The 17,147-nt window shown below is 38.7% G+C and overlaps 1 protein-coding gene across 4 annotated transcripts in view; it reads left to right on the forward strand.

Annotated features, from left to right (window-relative positions):
• The window catches only part of cep290 (centrosomal protein 290), a 123,420-nt gene that overhangs the window by 15,606 nt on the left and 90,667 nt on the right, over positions 1 to 17,147 (forward strand). For all 4 annotated transcript variants that reach the window (XM_060928419.1, XM_060928421.1, XM_060928420.1 and 1 more), the window contains exons 6-10: positions 589 to 642; positions 7,304 to 7,450; positions 11,158 to 11,340; positions 11,502 to 11,591; positions 16,339 to 16,461. In XM_060928419.1, the coding sequence (XP_060784402.1) occupies positions 589 to 642; positions 7,304 to 7,450; positions 11,158 to 11,340; positions 11,502 to 11,591; positions 16,339 to 16,461 (597 nt within the window). The remainder of the gene's footprint in view (positions 1 to 588; positions 643 to 7,303; positions 7,451 to 11,157; positions 11,341 to 11,501; positions 11,592 to 16,338; positions 16,462 to 17,147) is intronic.

A 17,147-nucleotide genomic window follows, 5' to 3' on the forward strand; every position in this document is an offset into this window, starting at 1 on the left:
CTATCTGTCCATTTGTTTGTCTGTCCATCTATCTGTCCATGTGTTTGTCTGTCCGTCTGTTCATCTATCTACCTGTCTATCTGTCTGTGCTTATCCCTCTATCTGTGTGTCTCTCTCTCTCTGTCCGTCTATCTGCTCATCTATTTTTCTGTTTCTCTGTCTATATATTAATGTCTATTGGGACACCTGTTTTTCTGTCTGTCCATCTATCTGTCCATTTGTTTGTCTATCTGTTCATCTATCTGCCTTTCTGTCTGTCTGTCTGTGTGCTTGTCCATATATCTGTCTGTCCATTTGTTTGTCTGTCTATCTGTTCATCTGTCTGTCTATTTGTTTGTCCGTCTATCTGCTCATCTATTTTTCTGTCTATATTAATGTCGATCTGGGCACCTGTCTTTCTGTCTGTCTATCTACCTGTCTGTCTATCCATCTACCTGTCCATTTGTTTGTCTGCCTATTTATCTGTCTGTGTATCTCTGTCTGTCTACCTGTCCATCTCTCTCTCTCTCTCTCTCTCTCTCTCTGTGTTATTTACTGTGCAGTAAGTGAAGGAATATTGTTTAATTGAATGTGATTTGAATGCACTAGCTGTCACGGCGAGCGGAGGAGGCTGAAGACGAGACCAGAAGACTGAAAAGAGAGGTACACACACACACACACACACACACACACACACACACACACACACACACTCCTGTGCAAAGCATGCAACAGTGAATGTATTGTCATGTTATAAAGACATTTATGTACTTTGCGTTACTGAAAGAGTGAAACATAAAGTGCGCTAGAGAAGAGAAAACAATCAGTTGTCCACACAGCAGGCTGAATCCTAATCCTGGATTTATTTCCTGAATCGAATGTTTAGTCAGGGTGTCACGGTTAGTCACAGCGTACGATCAGACCGTTACCTCAGCACTGACTTTTTTGCAAAATGCAACCTCTCTTATAGAAAAATCATTCTCAAATATCTTTCTAATAAATGATGAAAAGATATTTTTGTTTCATTTTGTTTTTATTGTATATAAAGAGATTTTTTTTTAAATTGTCGATTAATAATAGTCATGAAAGCGTGATATTTTTAAACTCACGTCACTAAATCTCAAACCGTCGCGTGCCACGACTGTTGATCTTTCATCCATATCGTATTCGTCTTGAACCGCGTGGATGGATGTCAAGAAGCAAACAACACCAAACAATACTGTGAAATGTGATCAGATTGGTGAAAATGTGTCCCATGTTAAACAAGAATTCCAAATGCAGCGTGGGAAAAAAAAACCCTGGAGCTTTGGAGAAAAGAAAAGAAAAAATCCGGAGTTTATAGATGACATTTGGAAAACAGCGAACGGAGAAAGATGAGATGCTTCTCGACTGTTATTGTGTTTTGTAGAACATTAGTAAGACGTGATCGGTGCTTTGATTGAGTCGCTTCGACAATTTCATCTCCATCTTTAATTCATAAAGTTTCACCTCGGTTTCTGTTTGATCATGTGTCTTCTCTTTTTTCCTGCATGTCTTTTACTTTTGTTCTTTCCCTGTCGCTCTCTTTGATCATACTGTCAAGATAAATCACATGAGGAAGAAGGTAAGAAACACCAGACTGAAATGAACCACAGCTAACATAGAGAGAGAGAGAGAGAGATATTTTTTTTTTAATTTTTAAGGGTACTTTATTAAAAACATTTCACATATATGTACAATTACATTACTGTGTTTTTCACAATAACCATTGTGCAAATACTAATTTCTCAGAGATAACAGAACAGACAACATCTTCATAGCACCAGACACTTGTAAAGACATCAACATTCTTTGTGGAGTTATAAAACAAAAATTCCATTTGTATCCTAGACTTAATCAGCCTTTTTAGAATTACAAGTACATCATAGTCTGTATTTTGCTCAATTTTGTTGTTTCTACTAGTATATATAGACATTTTAGCATTGCCTAGGATGAAGTTGATCAATTCAGATTTTGTACCATCAATCTTACAATATTTATAGCCGAAGATGAACATTTCCTTAGAAAACTGTTCATTAAAAAAATTAAAAACTGTTCGTAATACATCAAATAAAACATCCAATCTACCACAATGGTAGAAGGCATGAAAAACCGTTTCTCTCTCAGAGCAGAAAGGACAACCAACACTGACATTGGGGTCCATAATGGAAATAAAAGAATTAGTAGCAACAATACCATGAAGAACTCTCCACTGTAAATCACCCATTCTCTTAGTTAATGGCGGCTTGTACAGATTTCTCCATTCAGGCTTAAGAGCATTTTTAAAAGCATTAACATTACGCCAAGGGGTGTCAGGTCTGTAACAAAGCCATTTTCGATTCAGTATTTTGACACAGTGCCTGTACATAGCTTTGCCACTGGCCTCATCAAGAGCCATAACGCTTTGTGTAGTGCAAAGAAAATCAGGAGAATCATCTCCATATTTAGGGGATAAGGTCAGGGCAGGGAAGGCATCATTAGGATCAGGGGCCACAACACCATTCCTAAAATCCCTTAATAGTTTGCGCTCATCGGCAGTGAGAGAATATTTCAACCTCTGCAATATACCACCTATGACCCGTAGAGATCGCAATCCCAAATGAGTAGCCACCCCCACAACATTGTCAAAATCAGGACCACATACTTCTAGCAGTTGAGATAAGGTCAATATTTTCTTCTGGCACAGCAGTGCATCAAGACTAGAAGTACCATCCATAACATTGAATCTTGTGTTATAAATGACAGGGTGATTTAAAAACCAAAACAAAGACAGATCATCATCAGATATTTTCACAGTAAACAAAGCCCAAACTTTGAAAAGCCCCCGATAAAACAGTGGAAGTCCATTCATATTCAGTTTGATAGGATCCATTAAGAACAATGTCCTGTCTAGAGAAAAATCTCCCATGGTGGACAGGATCTCACATGCCACTCCCCTCCATGTCAGGTCTGCTGGCCCAGCAAGAAGGCGTTGAACATACTGTAGTCGAAAAGCAGCAGCCCTACTGGCTAGATGAATGAGTCCTTGCCCACCCTCCTCTGTAGGCAAGAATAAAACACTTTGAGGTATCCAGTGCAGTCGATCCCAGAAAAAGTCCACCAAGAGAGCTTGAATTCTGGGGAGCAGGTTGGGAGGAGGGTCAACACAGGCCAACCTGTGCCACAGGAGGGAGGCGACTAAGTTGCTAATAATAAGGACACGCCCCCTGTAAGACAGATGAGGTAGAATCCACTTCCATTTCATAAGACGGCCTTTCATTTTTTCATAGACTCCCTCCCAATTTCTCAGTGTAGAAACATTATCACCCAAATAAACACCCAGATACTTGAAGCCTCCGCTCTTCCATGTAAGACCATGAGGAAGGACTGGTGCTGTATTCATCCAGTCCCCTAACAAGAAAGCTTCACACTTGGCCCAGTTCACCTTAGCAGAGGAGAGTCGTTCAAAATTATTAAAAGTCAGGACAAAACTGTCAATGTGTTCTTGTTTATCTATCATTAAAAGTAGATCATCAGCATATGCTGACAAACGTACAACAGAATTGCTTTTTAACAGGACACCAGACATAACACTCCTCAGTCTATGTAAGAGAGGTTCAAAACACAAGGCATATAACATCCCAGAAAGAGAGCACCCTTGCCTGATGCCTCTTTCTACCTTAAAAGGTGCACCCAAGCTACCATTAATCTTCAGTAGGCTCTCAATGTCACTGTACATCACTTTGAGCATGACAATAAAACCAGGATTAAAACCAAAAGCTTCCAAAACTTTCCATAAGAACCGGGGCTCAACTCTGTCAAAAGCTTTAAGTTGGTCAATAAGCAAAAATGCTATATTTTTCTTAGATAGTGTACAAACATCCATTGTGTCACGAACTAGGGAGATATTATCAAAGATAGATCTACCAGGCACACAGTATGTTTGGTCCACATGGATTACCTCCTCCATCACCTTCTTCAATCTGGTCGCCAATACCTTTGAGAATATCCGACAGTCAATGCACAAAAGGGACAGGGGGCGCCATTGCCCAATGTCAGTAAGGTCACCTTTTTTCGGCACCAGGGTCAGAACAGCTCTCCTACAGCTGAGGGGGAGCTTGCCATCAGTGATACTGGCATTCAGCATGCCCAGTAAGTCCTGCCCAATAACTGACCAGAAGGCTTTATAAAACTCAACTGGTAGACCATCTATCCCAGGAGTTCGGCCATTCTGCATACCCCCAACAGCAGCTTGGAGTTCTTCCAAGGCCAAGGGTTTGTCCAGCATGTCTGCAGAGTCTTTCTTAAGGTTTGGCAGGTCATTGAGGAACATATCGCTCAAACATTGTTGCTCTTCAAACTAACTTGTATACAAGTCAGTGTAGAAGGCTGTAGCCCGCCTCCTGATGTCAGTAGTCTCAGTTAAGAGAGATCCCGACTCAGAACGAAGGGCCTGTATGAGTCTTTTTTGACCATTTTTCTGTTCCAGACTAAAGAAAAACTTAGAAGGAGCATCCATACCTGACACATCTCGAAATCGCGACCGGACCAAAGCACCCTGTGCCCTTTTTTCCAACAGATCCTTCAATTGAAGTTTCTTCAATTTCAGCTCCTCAATGCGGGCTTCATCTGTATTACCAATGGCACTCTGGAGTTGGACAATATCTGTTTCTAGAGATTTGAGGTTAAAAGTGAGATCTCTGGTGACATTGAGTATACTGCTGACACAGTTGCCTAATACGCACTTTACCTATGTCCCACCATTGTTGTACAGAAGAATAACATTCTTTTTCCCCTTTAAAAACTTTCCAGAAATAAATAAAAGTGTCTCTAAAACCATTATCTTCTAATAAAGCAGTGTTAAAGTGCCAGTAGGCGCTTTTAGGTTTAACACCACAGAAAGAAAAAAAACAAGAAACCAAGCTGTGGTCAGAAAAACCAACAGGCACAATAGTACATTTCTTAAAAAAATTAAACTGATGTTTAAAACCATAAAATCTATCAAGTCTGGCTAGAGATACATAACCATTGCGGGAATGGGCCCATGTATATTGCCTTTGGCTACCATATAAGTTGCGCCAAATGTCTTCAAGATCATGAGTTTCCATGATTTCAATCATTCTCTTTCGTGAGGTCATGTGGGGTTCAACATGGTTTCTGTCAATATCAAGAGTAGTGCAATTAAAGTCGCCACCAACAAGTAAAAAATCACTGGGGTCACAATCATTCAGAACACGATCCAAAATGTTGAGAAAAACCATTCTATCAATACTGGCAGTGGGTGCGTAAGCGCGGATAAAAACAAAAAAAGCATCTTCAAATTTGGCTCTCACTTTTAGAAGTTTACCCTTTACAATTTCGTCAACATCATAAGAAATGGGGGTACATAGTTTTGAAAATAGAATCCCCACCCCACCACTAACATTGGTATTGTGGCTTAACAAGGTAAGACCACCAAACTCTTTGGCCCACTCAACAGAGTTGCGTGCGTCAGAATGAGATTCCTGTACAAACATGACGTCGATATTTTTTAGCTCAATTAACCTGAACAATTCCTGCCTCTTTAAAGCGTGTCTAGCACCATTCACATTTAACGAAGCAGCATGGACAAGAGGCATTGATAGGAAAAAAAAAAATAAAAAATACATAAACATCATGAAAACAAAGTTAAGAGGGGACATTATCAACAAGCAGTGTTTTCAGTTTGCCCAAGATTCTTTTAAGACGGGCGACTTCATTATTTACAAAACACCCCTGAGCAATAAACTTTGTGGTCTGTTCCACAAATAATTCAACATTTGGAAAATAATGGTCAATACGGACATGTTTGGCGCGTTTGGTTTTCGCCAGGAAGCTTTTTATATCATCAGCAGAATATAACTGACCAGGATAACCACTGAGTGCCAAACTACACGTTATGCTACAATCAGAAGCTTCATTCTCACTTTCTATGTCAGACTTATGTGGATCTGTAACTGGCTTCTTGGCTTTATTAGCACTGCTATTACTGCGTGTGGACTTTCTTTTAACAGTTTTTGGTGGTTCTTTAAAATCAGCGTCAGTAGCTATACTCTCCTCATCATCTGCGACAGTTTCCCCACTGGAGGGCGGATCTACGCTAGGCTGTGACACTTGCGTATCTGCAGGGTCAACACTACTAGCCTGTTCTGGATCATCTTTATCGTTCAAAACATTGTCTGCAGATCTCTCTCCATTCACAACTCCAGAGGTAGCAGCACTAGGACAGGGTTGCGCATCAAAATCAAGTACATCATTTGTGGCAACTTGAATGTCCATTCCATCACCATTAGCCTCGGTCTGAGCAGCCCCAGGTTTATCCCCAACTGCATCATCCACCACCCCAACCGCACCTTCCACCTCAATTGCGCCCACCTTGTCAGTTTCACCACCAGCTTCAGCAGTAGTCACAAGAACATTATCAATTGCTTTCTGGGTCTTAAGACAATCTCTGCAGAAATGCCCCATCTGACCACATCCCAAACATTTCATTGTAGTGTCAGTGGTAACATATATCTCATAATTGAAGTTATCAACTTTGACATTTAGTTTCAATTCCAGCTCTTTGCAGATCATATACACTGAACGCCGGAAGGAGACAACATGTTTTAAGAGGGGTGATTTGCTAGCTATGGCAATTTTTCTTATTGGTGATACGATTTTCCCATAACGGGAGAGAGTGTCCAGTAGAACAGCATCACTAATGAAGGGAGGAACATTGGAAACCATGACTTTTTTGGACGGCATAGACAAGGGGAGAGCAGTAATGAATTGGCCATCTATCACTAGGCCACATTCAACGATTGCATTCGCCATGTCAATCGTTCTAAGAAAACAGACAACAACGTTGTTCATGCGTGAAACTGACAGGACATTTTCATGTCCAACGAGTTCACCTATAGCAAGGCTTAGGGTCTCAACGCTAAGTTTAGAATCAATTTTAATAGCATGACGCCGAGTCAAAAAACCAAGATCCATCCCTGGGTCAGTCATACTCCCAATGAAGGGAGATCGACGCCCAGGTCAAAAAAAAAACAACACAAAAACAACACACGCGCGCGCGCGCACACACACACCAACCACGCAAAAAATAAATAAAATAAACAAAGACAGAAAAGAGAAGGAGAGAGAAAAGCAACAAACACTCCTGGCGCGGCGGCCAGCACTCGCACGCTCAGTCAGCGCTCCGCCCACTCGCTCCCAGCATACGCTCAGAGAGAGAGAGAGAGAGCGCGAAACAACTACAAGTCTCATAACCGGTGTTTGATTTATCTTCAGAACCCATGTGCTGCTTTTTCTCCATCTGCAGAACGAGCAGCTCCAGCAGGATGTTGAGTTCTACAGGAAGGAGCTGGAGCAGAAGGACTCGCACCAGAGCCGAGATGAGAGGAGCGAGGCTCAGAAGAAAATCAATAAAGCCAACCAGCAGGCCGACCAGTACTGGGAGAACTGGCAGGTCAGCCAAAAGAGCAAAATGGGGCGTGCTGGGTGGGAGGGGCATACAGTCTGACTTTGAGCTCATGTATGAGGAAGAAGGTTGATAACGCTTTCCTCCAAGTGTCTTACGTCGCACTGTGGTACACATGTTAGCCTTCACATTTTAAACATCTGTGCTTTTGTAAAACCTCTTTTTTACACATTTTAAACATCTGTGCTCTTTAAAACATCTTTTTTTTACACATTTTAAACATCTGTGCTTTTTAAAACATCTTTTTTACACATTTTAAACACCTGTTTTTAAAACCTCTTTTTTACACATTTTAAACATGTGCTTTTTTAAAACCTCTTTTTTTACACATCTGTGCTTTTTTAAAACCTCTTTTTTACACATTTTAAACATCTGTGCTTTTGTAAAACCTCTTTTTTACACATTTTAAACATCTGTGCTCTTTAAAACATCTTTTTTTACACATTTTAAACATCTGTGCTTTTTAAAACCTCTTTTTTACACATTTTAAACATCTGTGCTTTTTTAAAACCTCTTTTTTACACATTTTAAACATCTGTGCTTTTTAAAACATCTTTTACACATTTTAAACATCTGTGCTTTTTTAAAACCTCTTTTTTTACACATTTTAAACATCTGTGCTTTTGTAAAACCTCTTTTTTACACATTTTAAACATCTGTGCTTTTTAAAACATGTTTTTTACACATTTTAAACGTCTGTGCTTTTTAAAACATCTTTTTTACACATTTTAAACATCTGTGCTTTTTTAAAACCTCTTTTTTTTTACACATTTTAAACATCTGTGCTTTTGTAAAACCTCTTTTTTACACATTTTAAACATCTGTGCTCTTTAAAACCTCTTTTTTTACACATTTTAAACATCTGTGCTTTTTTAAAACCTCTTTTTTTTACACATTTTAAACATCTGTGCTTTTTTAAAACCTCTTTTTTTTTACACATTTTAAACATCTGTGCTTTTTAAAACCTCTTTTTTACACATTTTAAACATCTGGGCTCTTTAAAACCTCTTTTTTTTTTTACACATTTTAAACGTCTGTGCTTTTTAAAACATCTTTTTTTACACATTTTAAACACCTGTGTTTTTTAAAACCTCTTTTTTTTTACACATTTTAAACATCTGTGCTTTTTTAAAACCTCTTTTTTTTTTACACATTTTAAACATCTGTGCTTTTTAAAACATCTTTTACACATTTTAAACATCTGTGCTTTTTTAAAACCTCTTTTTTTTACACATTTTAAACATCTGTGCTTTTGTAAAACCTCTTTTTTACACATTTTAAACATCTGTGCTCTTTAAAACATCTTTTTTTACACATTTTAAACATCTGTGCTTTTTAAAACATGTTTTTTACACATTTTAAACATCTGTGCTTTTTAAAACATCTTTTTTTACACATTTTAAACACCTGTGTTTTTTAAAACCTCTTTTTTACACATTTTAAACATCTGTGCTTTTTAAAACATGTTTTTTACACATTTTAAACATCTGTGCTTTTTAAAACATCTTTTTTACACATTTTAAACACCTGTTTTTAAAACCTCTTTTTTACACATTTTAAACATGTGCTTTTTTAAAACCTCTTTTTTTACACATTTTAAACATCTGTGCTTTTTTAAAACCTCTTTTTTACACATTTTAAACATCTGTGCTTTTTTAAAACCTCTTTTTTTACACATTTTAAACATCTGTGCTTTTGTAAAACCTCTTTTTTTACACATTTTAAACATCTGTGCTTTTTAAAACGTTTTTTACACATTTTAAACATCTGTGCTTTTTTAAAACATCTTTTTTTACACATTTTAAACATCTGTGCTTTTTTAAAATCTCTTTTTTACACATTTTAAACATCTGTGCTTTTTAAAACATATTTTACACATTTTAAACATCTGTGCTTTTTTAAAACCTCTTTTTTTACACATTTTAAACATCTGTGCTTTTGTAAAACCTCTTTTTTACACATTTTAAACATCTGTGCTCTTTAAAACATCTTTTTTTACACATTTTAAACATCTGTGCTTTTTAAAACATGTTTTTTACACATTTTAAACATCTGTGCTTTTTAAAACATCTTTTTTTACACATTTTAAACACCTGTGTTTTTTAAAACCTCTTTTTTACACATTTTAAACATCTGTGCTTTTTAAAACATGTTTTTTACACATTTTAAACATCTGTGCTTTTTAAAACATCTTTTTTACACATTTTAAACACCTGTTTTTAAAACCTCTTTTTTACACATTTTAAACATGTGCTTTTTTAAAACCTCTTTTTTTACACATTTTAAACATCTGTGCTTTTTTAAAACCTCTTTTTTACACATTTTAAACATCTGTGCTTTTTTAAAACCTCTTTTTTTACACATTTTAAACATCTGTGCTTTTGTAAAACCTCTTTTTTTACACATTTTAAACATCTGTGCTTTTTAAAACGTTTTTTACACATTTTAAACATCTGTGCTTTTTTAAAACATCTTTTTTTACACATTTTAAACATCTGTGCTTTTTTAAAATCTCTTTTTTACACATTTTAAACATCTGTGCTTTTTAAAACATATTTTACACATTTTTTACACATTTTACACATTACATTTTTACACATTTTAACCATTGTGCTTTTTAAAAACATCTTGTTTTACACATTTTAAACATCTCATAGCATCGTTAGCGAGCACCTCTTGGCAGACAACACACTGTGGCAGTGGAGCATCTTCAGATCCAGTCCATGAAAATCCAAACTTTAAATAATCGTGGTCATACTTCCTTCTTTTTTTGCTTGGCCCAGACTCTGTCTCCTCACTCACTGTAGCTTTAGGTACTAAAAATCGATCCATTTTGTCTCTGGCAAAGGCTAGCTGAAGTTCGCTAAATGTCTGCAATAGTAACTTATTCTGGTTTATTTTTCCTCATGTTGCGCCCCCCGAAGAACTCTGGTGCCCCCTAGGGGAGGCGCGCCCCACACTTTGAAAAGCCCTGATCTATCTATCTATCTATTGGGTTTTTTTCTTTTATGTAAGGAATAAAACACTTAGGGGCATGCTGTTATAAGAAACTAGTCAGTAACGTTTCCAAGTAAATGATTTAAACTTTTTTTTAAAAATTCATATACAAGACCCTGTGAAAGCGCTGTTGCTATAGAAACGATAACGTATTAGAACGAGCGTATTAACATAAACCTGCCATTTGAATTGCTTTCAGAGCTGCTGATTCATTATAGAAAATAAATCCACACCTTCCGACCAATCGGAATCAGAAAACCAAGATATCAGGTATTATTCTATCTACATCCACTGGATATGAGCAATCAAGCGCTCTGATTGGCTACTCTACTACAAGGAGATCAGCTCATATGCCGTGAGTAGAGAAAAACAAAATGGCGGCGTGTGTTGCTGAAGCAACCGAGGATGAAATAAAAACTCTACTGGTAAACAAAACCTCAAAAAAAAAAATATGGAATGAAAGTGTTTGATGGTAAGAATGTATCTTTTTTTTTTTTTTTTTGGACATGTTTGTTTATTAAATTTGCAAAAAATAGAAGTAAAATTGCTCTGTTTCTCAAAACCCAGTGAATGTGGACAGAATAAAATAGTTACTCCACTCGATCTCGTCTCGTCGGCTATCAGCTCATGTACGACTCGGTTTCGTGGAATAACCGTAAAACGGTTTTGTATCTCACGGCTGTCTCCGGTTCCTGCAGCGCTCAGAGGACGAGAACTCGCACCTGAAGAGCGAACTAGAGAACCTGCAGAAGAATCTGGAGGAGTCGGTGAGAGAGATGGAGAAGATGACGGATGAGTACAACAAGATGAAGGTGGCGGTGCAGCAAGCAGACGGATTCATGGACCAGCTGAGGAGAGAGAGAGACCAGGCCATGCTGCAGGTTATTTTTACTTTTCTTTTTTTTTTTAATGACACTATATAAATTATTCTTTAATCATCTGCTGATTTCACGACCTGTCAGGACAGCAACGGAATAAAACGGAGCGTAAATCATTTGTGCTCGTTTATGGTTTTCTTTGACTGTTTATATTGGGTGTGTAGGTGAGAGAGCTGACACAGCAGATTCAGGCTCGGGCCGAGGAGGACGATCCAGTGATTGCTGCAGTCAATGCTAAAGTGGAGGAGTGGAGGGTAAGTGTGGGGTGTGGGTTATATCATAGTAAAGACCAATTACAGTTCTTTATCTGTGGTGGAATAATTTTACAAGAACATGCATCTTTAATCAAAAATTTATTTTCAGTTTTCTGAAATCAACACATGGTCAAAAATATACATACACTCGCGCAGATTATTAATTCTGTGGTGCTGAAAGCTCCAAAATGTCTTTTAACTTGCCAAGACCGAGACCTCTTAACTTCCTGTTAGTGATGATGATTGACCCAAGCTGGTAGCTTCTCTGTTCATAACATAAAAAGGGTTTGTTTGAAGAACTCATTGGATTGACCAACACACAGTACAATGGGAAAGTCCCAGGAACTCTGTGCAGATCTGAAAAAGAGGATCATAGATTTACACGCTCAGGAATGTCTCTTGGAGCTGTTTCTATAAAAGTGCAGATTCCAAGATCATCAGTTCAAACATCCATCCGTTATCTGTAGCCGCTTATCCTGTGCAGGGTCGTGGGCAAGCTGGAGCCTATCCCAGCTGACTGTGGGCGAGAGGCGGGGTACGCCCTGGACAAGTCGCCAGGTCATCACAGGGCTGACACACAAACGACCATTCACACTCACATTCACACCTACGCTCAATTTAGAGTCACCAGTTAACCTAACCTGCATGTCTTTGGACTGTGGGGGAAACCGGAGCACCCGGAGGAAACCCACGCGGACACGGGGAGAACATGCAAACTCCGCACAGAAAGGCCCTCGCCAGCCGCTGGGCTCGAACCCAGGACCTTCTTGCTGTGAGGCGACAGGACTAACCACTACACCACCGTGCCATCCGATCAGTTCAAACAACTGTATGTAAGTACAAGTTATTGGGAGCTGAAGCCACTTTACTGGAACAAGACCTAAACTGTCCCCTTCAGCTGAGAGGAAACTGGTTTAGATGGTCAGGAACCACCAAGGAACAGACCTGCCATGAACTGGAAGCTGCTGGAACACTGACTACAGTGAAGCGAGTTTTATACAGTGGTATGCAAAAGTTTGTGCACCCCTAGTCAAAATTGCTGTTACTGTGAAACAGTTAAGCAAGTTGAAGATGAAATGATCTCCAAAAGGCATAAAGTTAAAGATGATTCATTCCCTTTATATTTTAAGCAAAAACAATTTTTTTTAATTTTCATCTTTTATATTTTCAAAATGACAAAAAAGGAAAAAGGCCCGAAGCAAAAGTTTGGGCACTCTGCATGGTTAGTACCTAGTAAGACCCCGTTTGGCAAGTATCACAGCTTGTAAACACTTTTAGTAGCCAGCTAATAATCTTTCAGTTCTTATAGATGAAAGTCTTCCGGATTTACCTGGAAATCCGGATATTTGACAAAACTATTGAAAATCTCCGGTTTTCCGAATGGAGAAATTTATTTTTCGGATTTCATTGATTAAAGACAGGTGTTCTTTGTTAACGGAGCTCATTAGGCGTGCGCGCCTTCAGGTGCACGAGCTAAGGCGCGCAGGACTGACACCGTTCTGCGCAAGCGCAACACAGTCGCACTAGAAAGCATGTTCAAGCTGCCAGTGTAGCTGCGGTCTTTTTAGTTGCGAATTACGAGTATTTCCTCGTGTTAATAATTCGCCATGTCAAAACAAGCAAAATTTTCCTCCTTCTTTCGACGTGAAGAGAGGTCAGCAATTTATTATATATTTTTTTCCATCAAAGTTGCATTTTGTGGCTTCGAAGCTAAGTTTTAGTGCCGTTTCTAGAACACAACATCAAGAAAACGTGGAAGAAACAGCAATAATGGAAGAGCCGGTTTCTAAACTACCTAAAACTAGCAATGGGAATTATTTTGCGTTACATAATGCACTCAGGCTGCCCACCCACCCCCTTTGAAAAATCCTAGCTACGCCCCGATTTACATGAGAAATTTGGTATTCGTTGGCGTGTTTAAATTTACAGACAATACGAACTAATGTAAACAATTGGCTTCAACTCGCATGAATATGAATTGGAAATTTTTAGTTCACTTTAGCTTCTGCAAACGCACAACTCTACTAAAAGATTGATAAACGAGGCTCAACGTCCCCAACATTGAAACCTGAAAGCTTTAGAAACTCTAACAGACCTTTAGTTTTTAACAGCACTGTTTTGGGATTTTGCTGAGTTTAACTTCAACTGTCTGATTTTTTTTCAAAGTAATGAACTGTGTAGCCAGGAAAACCACCGCGTTTTCTAAATGCACTCCTGAAAATTACTCATTAACTAGGGGAATTAAATTTGATATTTTTGACATGTTAATCATTAATGTACATGAAAGAAAAAGGCTTAAAAGTTATAACTTGTTTGAGTGAAAATAAGTACCGGCACTAAAATGCACTAGAATGCAGGGTTTTGCGTGTTATTAAAATTTTTTCGGGGGACGTTGCCGCCCCCCCCCATATCTTAGTTTGACTTTCAAAGGTTCAGGATTTTTTTTTCTTTGCTCTGCTTTCATCTTTCAGTTCTTACCTGGGGGATTTTCACACATTCGTCCTTGCAAAAGGCTTCCAGTTTTACAAATTTCTTGGGCTGTCTTGCATGCACTGCTCTTTTGAGATCTATCCACAGATTTTCAATGATGTTTAGGTCAGGGGACTGTGAGGGCCCGGGCAAAACCTTCAGCTTGGGCCTCTTGAGGGATTCCATTGTAGATTTTGAGGTGTGTTTTGGATCATCGTCTTATTGTAGGACCCGTCCTCTTTTTAACTTCAACTTTTTTACAGATGGTGTGATGTTTGCTTCCAGAGTTTGCTTATTCGAATCCATGCTTCCCTCGACCAATGAAATGTGCCCTGTGCCGCTGGCTGCAACACAACCCCAAAGCATGATCGATCCACACCCATGCTTCAGAGTCGGAGAGGTGTTCTTTTCCTGGAATTTGGCACCCTTTTTTCTCCAAACATATCTTTGCACATTGTGGCCAAAAAGTTCTATTTTGATTTCATCAGTCCACAGGACTTGTTTCCAAAATGCATCAGGCTTATTTAGATGTTCATTTGCAAACTTCAGACGCTGAATTTTGTGGCTTGAACGCAGGAACGGTTTTCCTCTGATGACTCTCCCATGAAGGTCATATTTGTTCAGGTGTCGCTGCATAGTAGAACAGTGCACCACCACTCCAGGGTCTGCTCAATCTTTCTGAAGGTTTTTTGCAGTCAAACAGGGGTTTTTATTTGCCTTTCTAGCAATCCAACGAGCAGTTCTTTCAGAAAGTTTTCTTCATCTTCCAGACCTCACCTTGATCTCCACTGTTTCTGTTAACTGCCATTTCTTAATAACATTACGATCTGAGGAAACAGCTACCTGAAAACACTTTGCTACATTCTTGTAGCCTTCTCCTGCTTTGTGAGCATCAATTATTTTATTATTCAGAATGCGAGGGAGTTGCTTAGAGGAGCCCATGGCTGTTGATTTTAGGGACAAGTTTGAGGAGTCAGAGAATTTATACAGCTTTGAAATCTGCATCATCTGACCTTTCCTAACGAAGAATTTGAACAAGCCACAGCTCAATAAGATAATTAAGGTCTGGAAGCTTGGTAAAAGTTACCTGAGGACTCAAATGTATCGGGGTGCCCAAACTTTCGCATGGTGTTCCTTTTCTTTTTTCACTCTCCAATTGTACAAAACAAAAATAATACACAAATCCCGCATAAAACGCTGAAGAGAAATGTGTCATCTTTACCTTTATGCGTTTTGGTGAAGAGTTCATCTTCTGCTCACTTAACTACGTATTCACAGTAACAGACATTTTCCGTAAGGGTGCCCAAACCTTTGCATGCCAATGTATCGTCATGGACTGAGAAGCTGCCATCCAAGAAAGAAGCCCCTGCTAGAAAATCAACATCTTTAAGCTCGACTAAAGTTTCCAGCTGACCACATGGTCCAAGAAAAAGCCTTCTGGAGGAAAGTTTTATGGTCAGATGAGATAAAGATTGAGTTGTTTGGTCACAATGACCAGAGGTGCAGAGGAACACTGTGTACCAAGTGTGAAGCATGGTGGTGGTAGCATCGTGCTCTGGGGTTGTTTGGCTGTCAGTGGAACTGGTCCATTTCACAAAATGGATGGAATAATATAGAATTGCAGAATTCTTCAGCAGAAACTTGGACACATTTGGGTGTTCCAACAGGACAATGACCCCAAACACACATCAGAGCTGGTTGTGGAGGATAAAGCAGGAGAACATTTAAGCTCAAAATAAAACAGGTCCTGACCTCAGGACTATTTCCCTTGTTTTCAATACATCTGTGAAAGCACGGTTAAAATAGCTTTTTATGAGTTTTAAATACGTGTGCTGTCGGAGCAACCATGAGGTTGACGTTACCACTTATAACACCACAAACGCAGCATTAAAAGTCAAAAGGCGTTGGGGGAGGGGTGAATGTAGTATAATGGTCGTTTCAGTTCTCACATCGTTAATTATATCACATGACCCCATAGCATGTAATCAGGATAAATTTCATCTCCTTTTGACATTAATCACTGGGGACATGATCCTTGTTCAAAGTAAGCGAGTCTGACACTTACATATGTTTTTTTTTTCCTTTTTGTTTTTCTGTGAAAGTGGATGTGTGCGCGCCAGCAGATCTCAAAGAATACATTCAGGAGAAAGTACTCGTTGACAGATTAATTGGTGTGGAGTTTGCAGTTTGTGCCAAACACACAGAGCCATTTTCATCTGAGGAGCAACTGGTCCTCACATGCTTGTGTGTGTGTGTGTGTGTGTGTGTGTGTGTGTAGTGTGTGTTATCAGGGAAAGATGCTGAAATCCTGGAGTACCAGCAGATGATTCGGGACCTGAGAGAGAAGTTAAGAGCAGCTCAGATGGATTCGGACAAAAACAACATCATCGCATTGCAGCAGGTCCTGAGCACATCATCACCACGTTATACACCTTCAGGTTTCCAATGAAAATAATAAACTGACTGTGGTTTGGAATTTAAATAACAGGAAAGAAGTTCAACCAATAAATATTTGCGGCAGCCCGGGAAAACTCTTCTTCATGGACAAATTTTGACATTTTCTACAACCCCGATTCCAAAAAAAGTTGGGACAAAGTACAAATTGTACATAAAAATGGAATGCAATAATTTACAAATCTCAAAAACTGATATTGTATTCACAATAGAACATAGAAAACATATCAAATGTCGAAAGTGAGACATTTTAAAACTTCATGCCAAATATTGGCTCATTTGAAATTTCATGACAGCAACACATCTCAAAAAAGTTGGGACAGGGGCAATAAGAGGCTGGAAAAGTTAAAGGTACAAAAAAAGGAACAGCTGGAGGACCAAATTGCAACTCATTAGGTCAATTGGCAATAGGTCATTAACATGACTGGGTATAAAAAGAGCATCTTGGAGTGGCAGCGGCTCTCAGAAGTAAAGATGGGAAGAGGATCACCAATCCCCCTAATTCTGCGCTGACAAATAGTGGAGCAATATCAGAAAGGAGTTCGACAGTGTAAAATTGCAAAGAGTTTGAACATATCATCATCTAGAGTGCATAATATCATCAAAAGATTCAGAGAATCTGGAAGAATCTCT

This window comes from Neoarius graeffei, chromosome 8, assembly GCF_027579695.1.
Source record: "Neoarius graeffei isolate fNeoGra1 chromosome 8, fNeoGra1.pri, whole genome shotgun sequence".
Classification (NCBI taxonomy): Eukaryota; Metazoa; Chordata; class Actinopteri; order Siluriformes; family Ariidae; genus Neoarius; species Neoarius graeffei.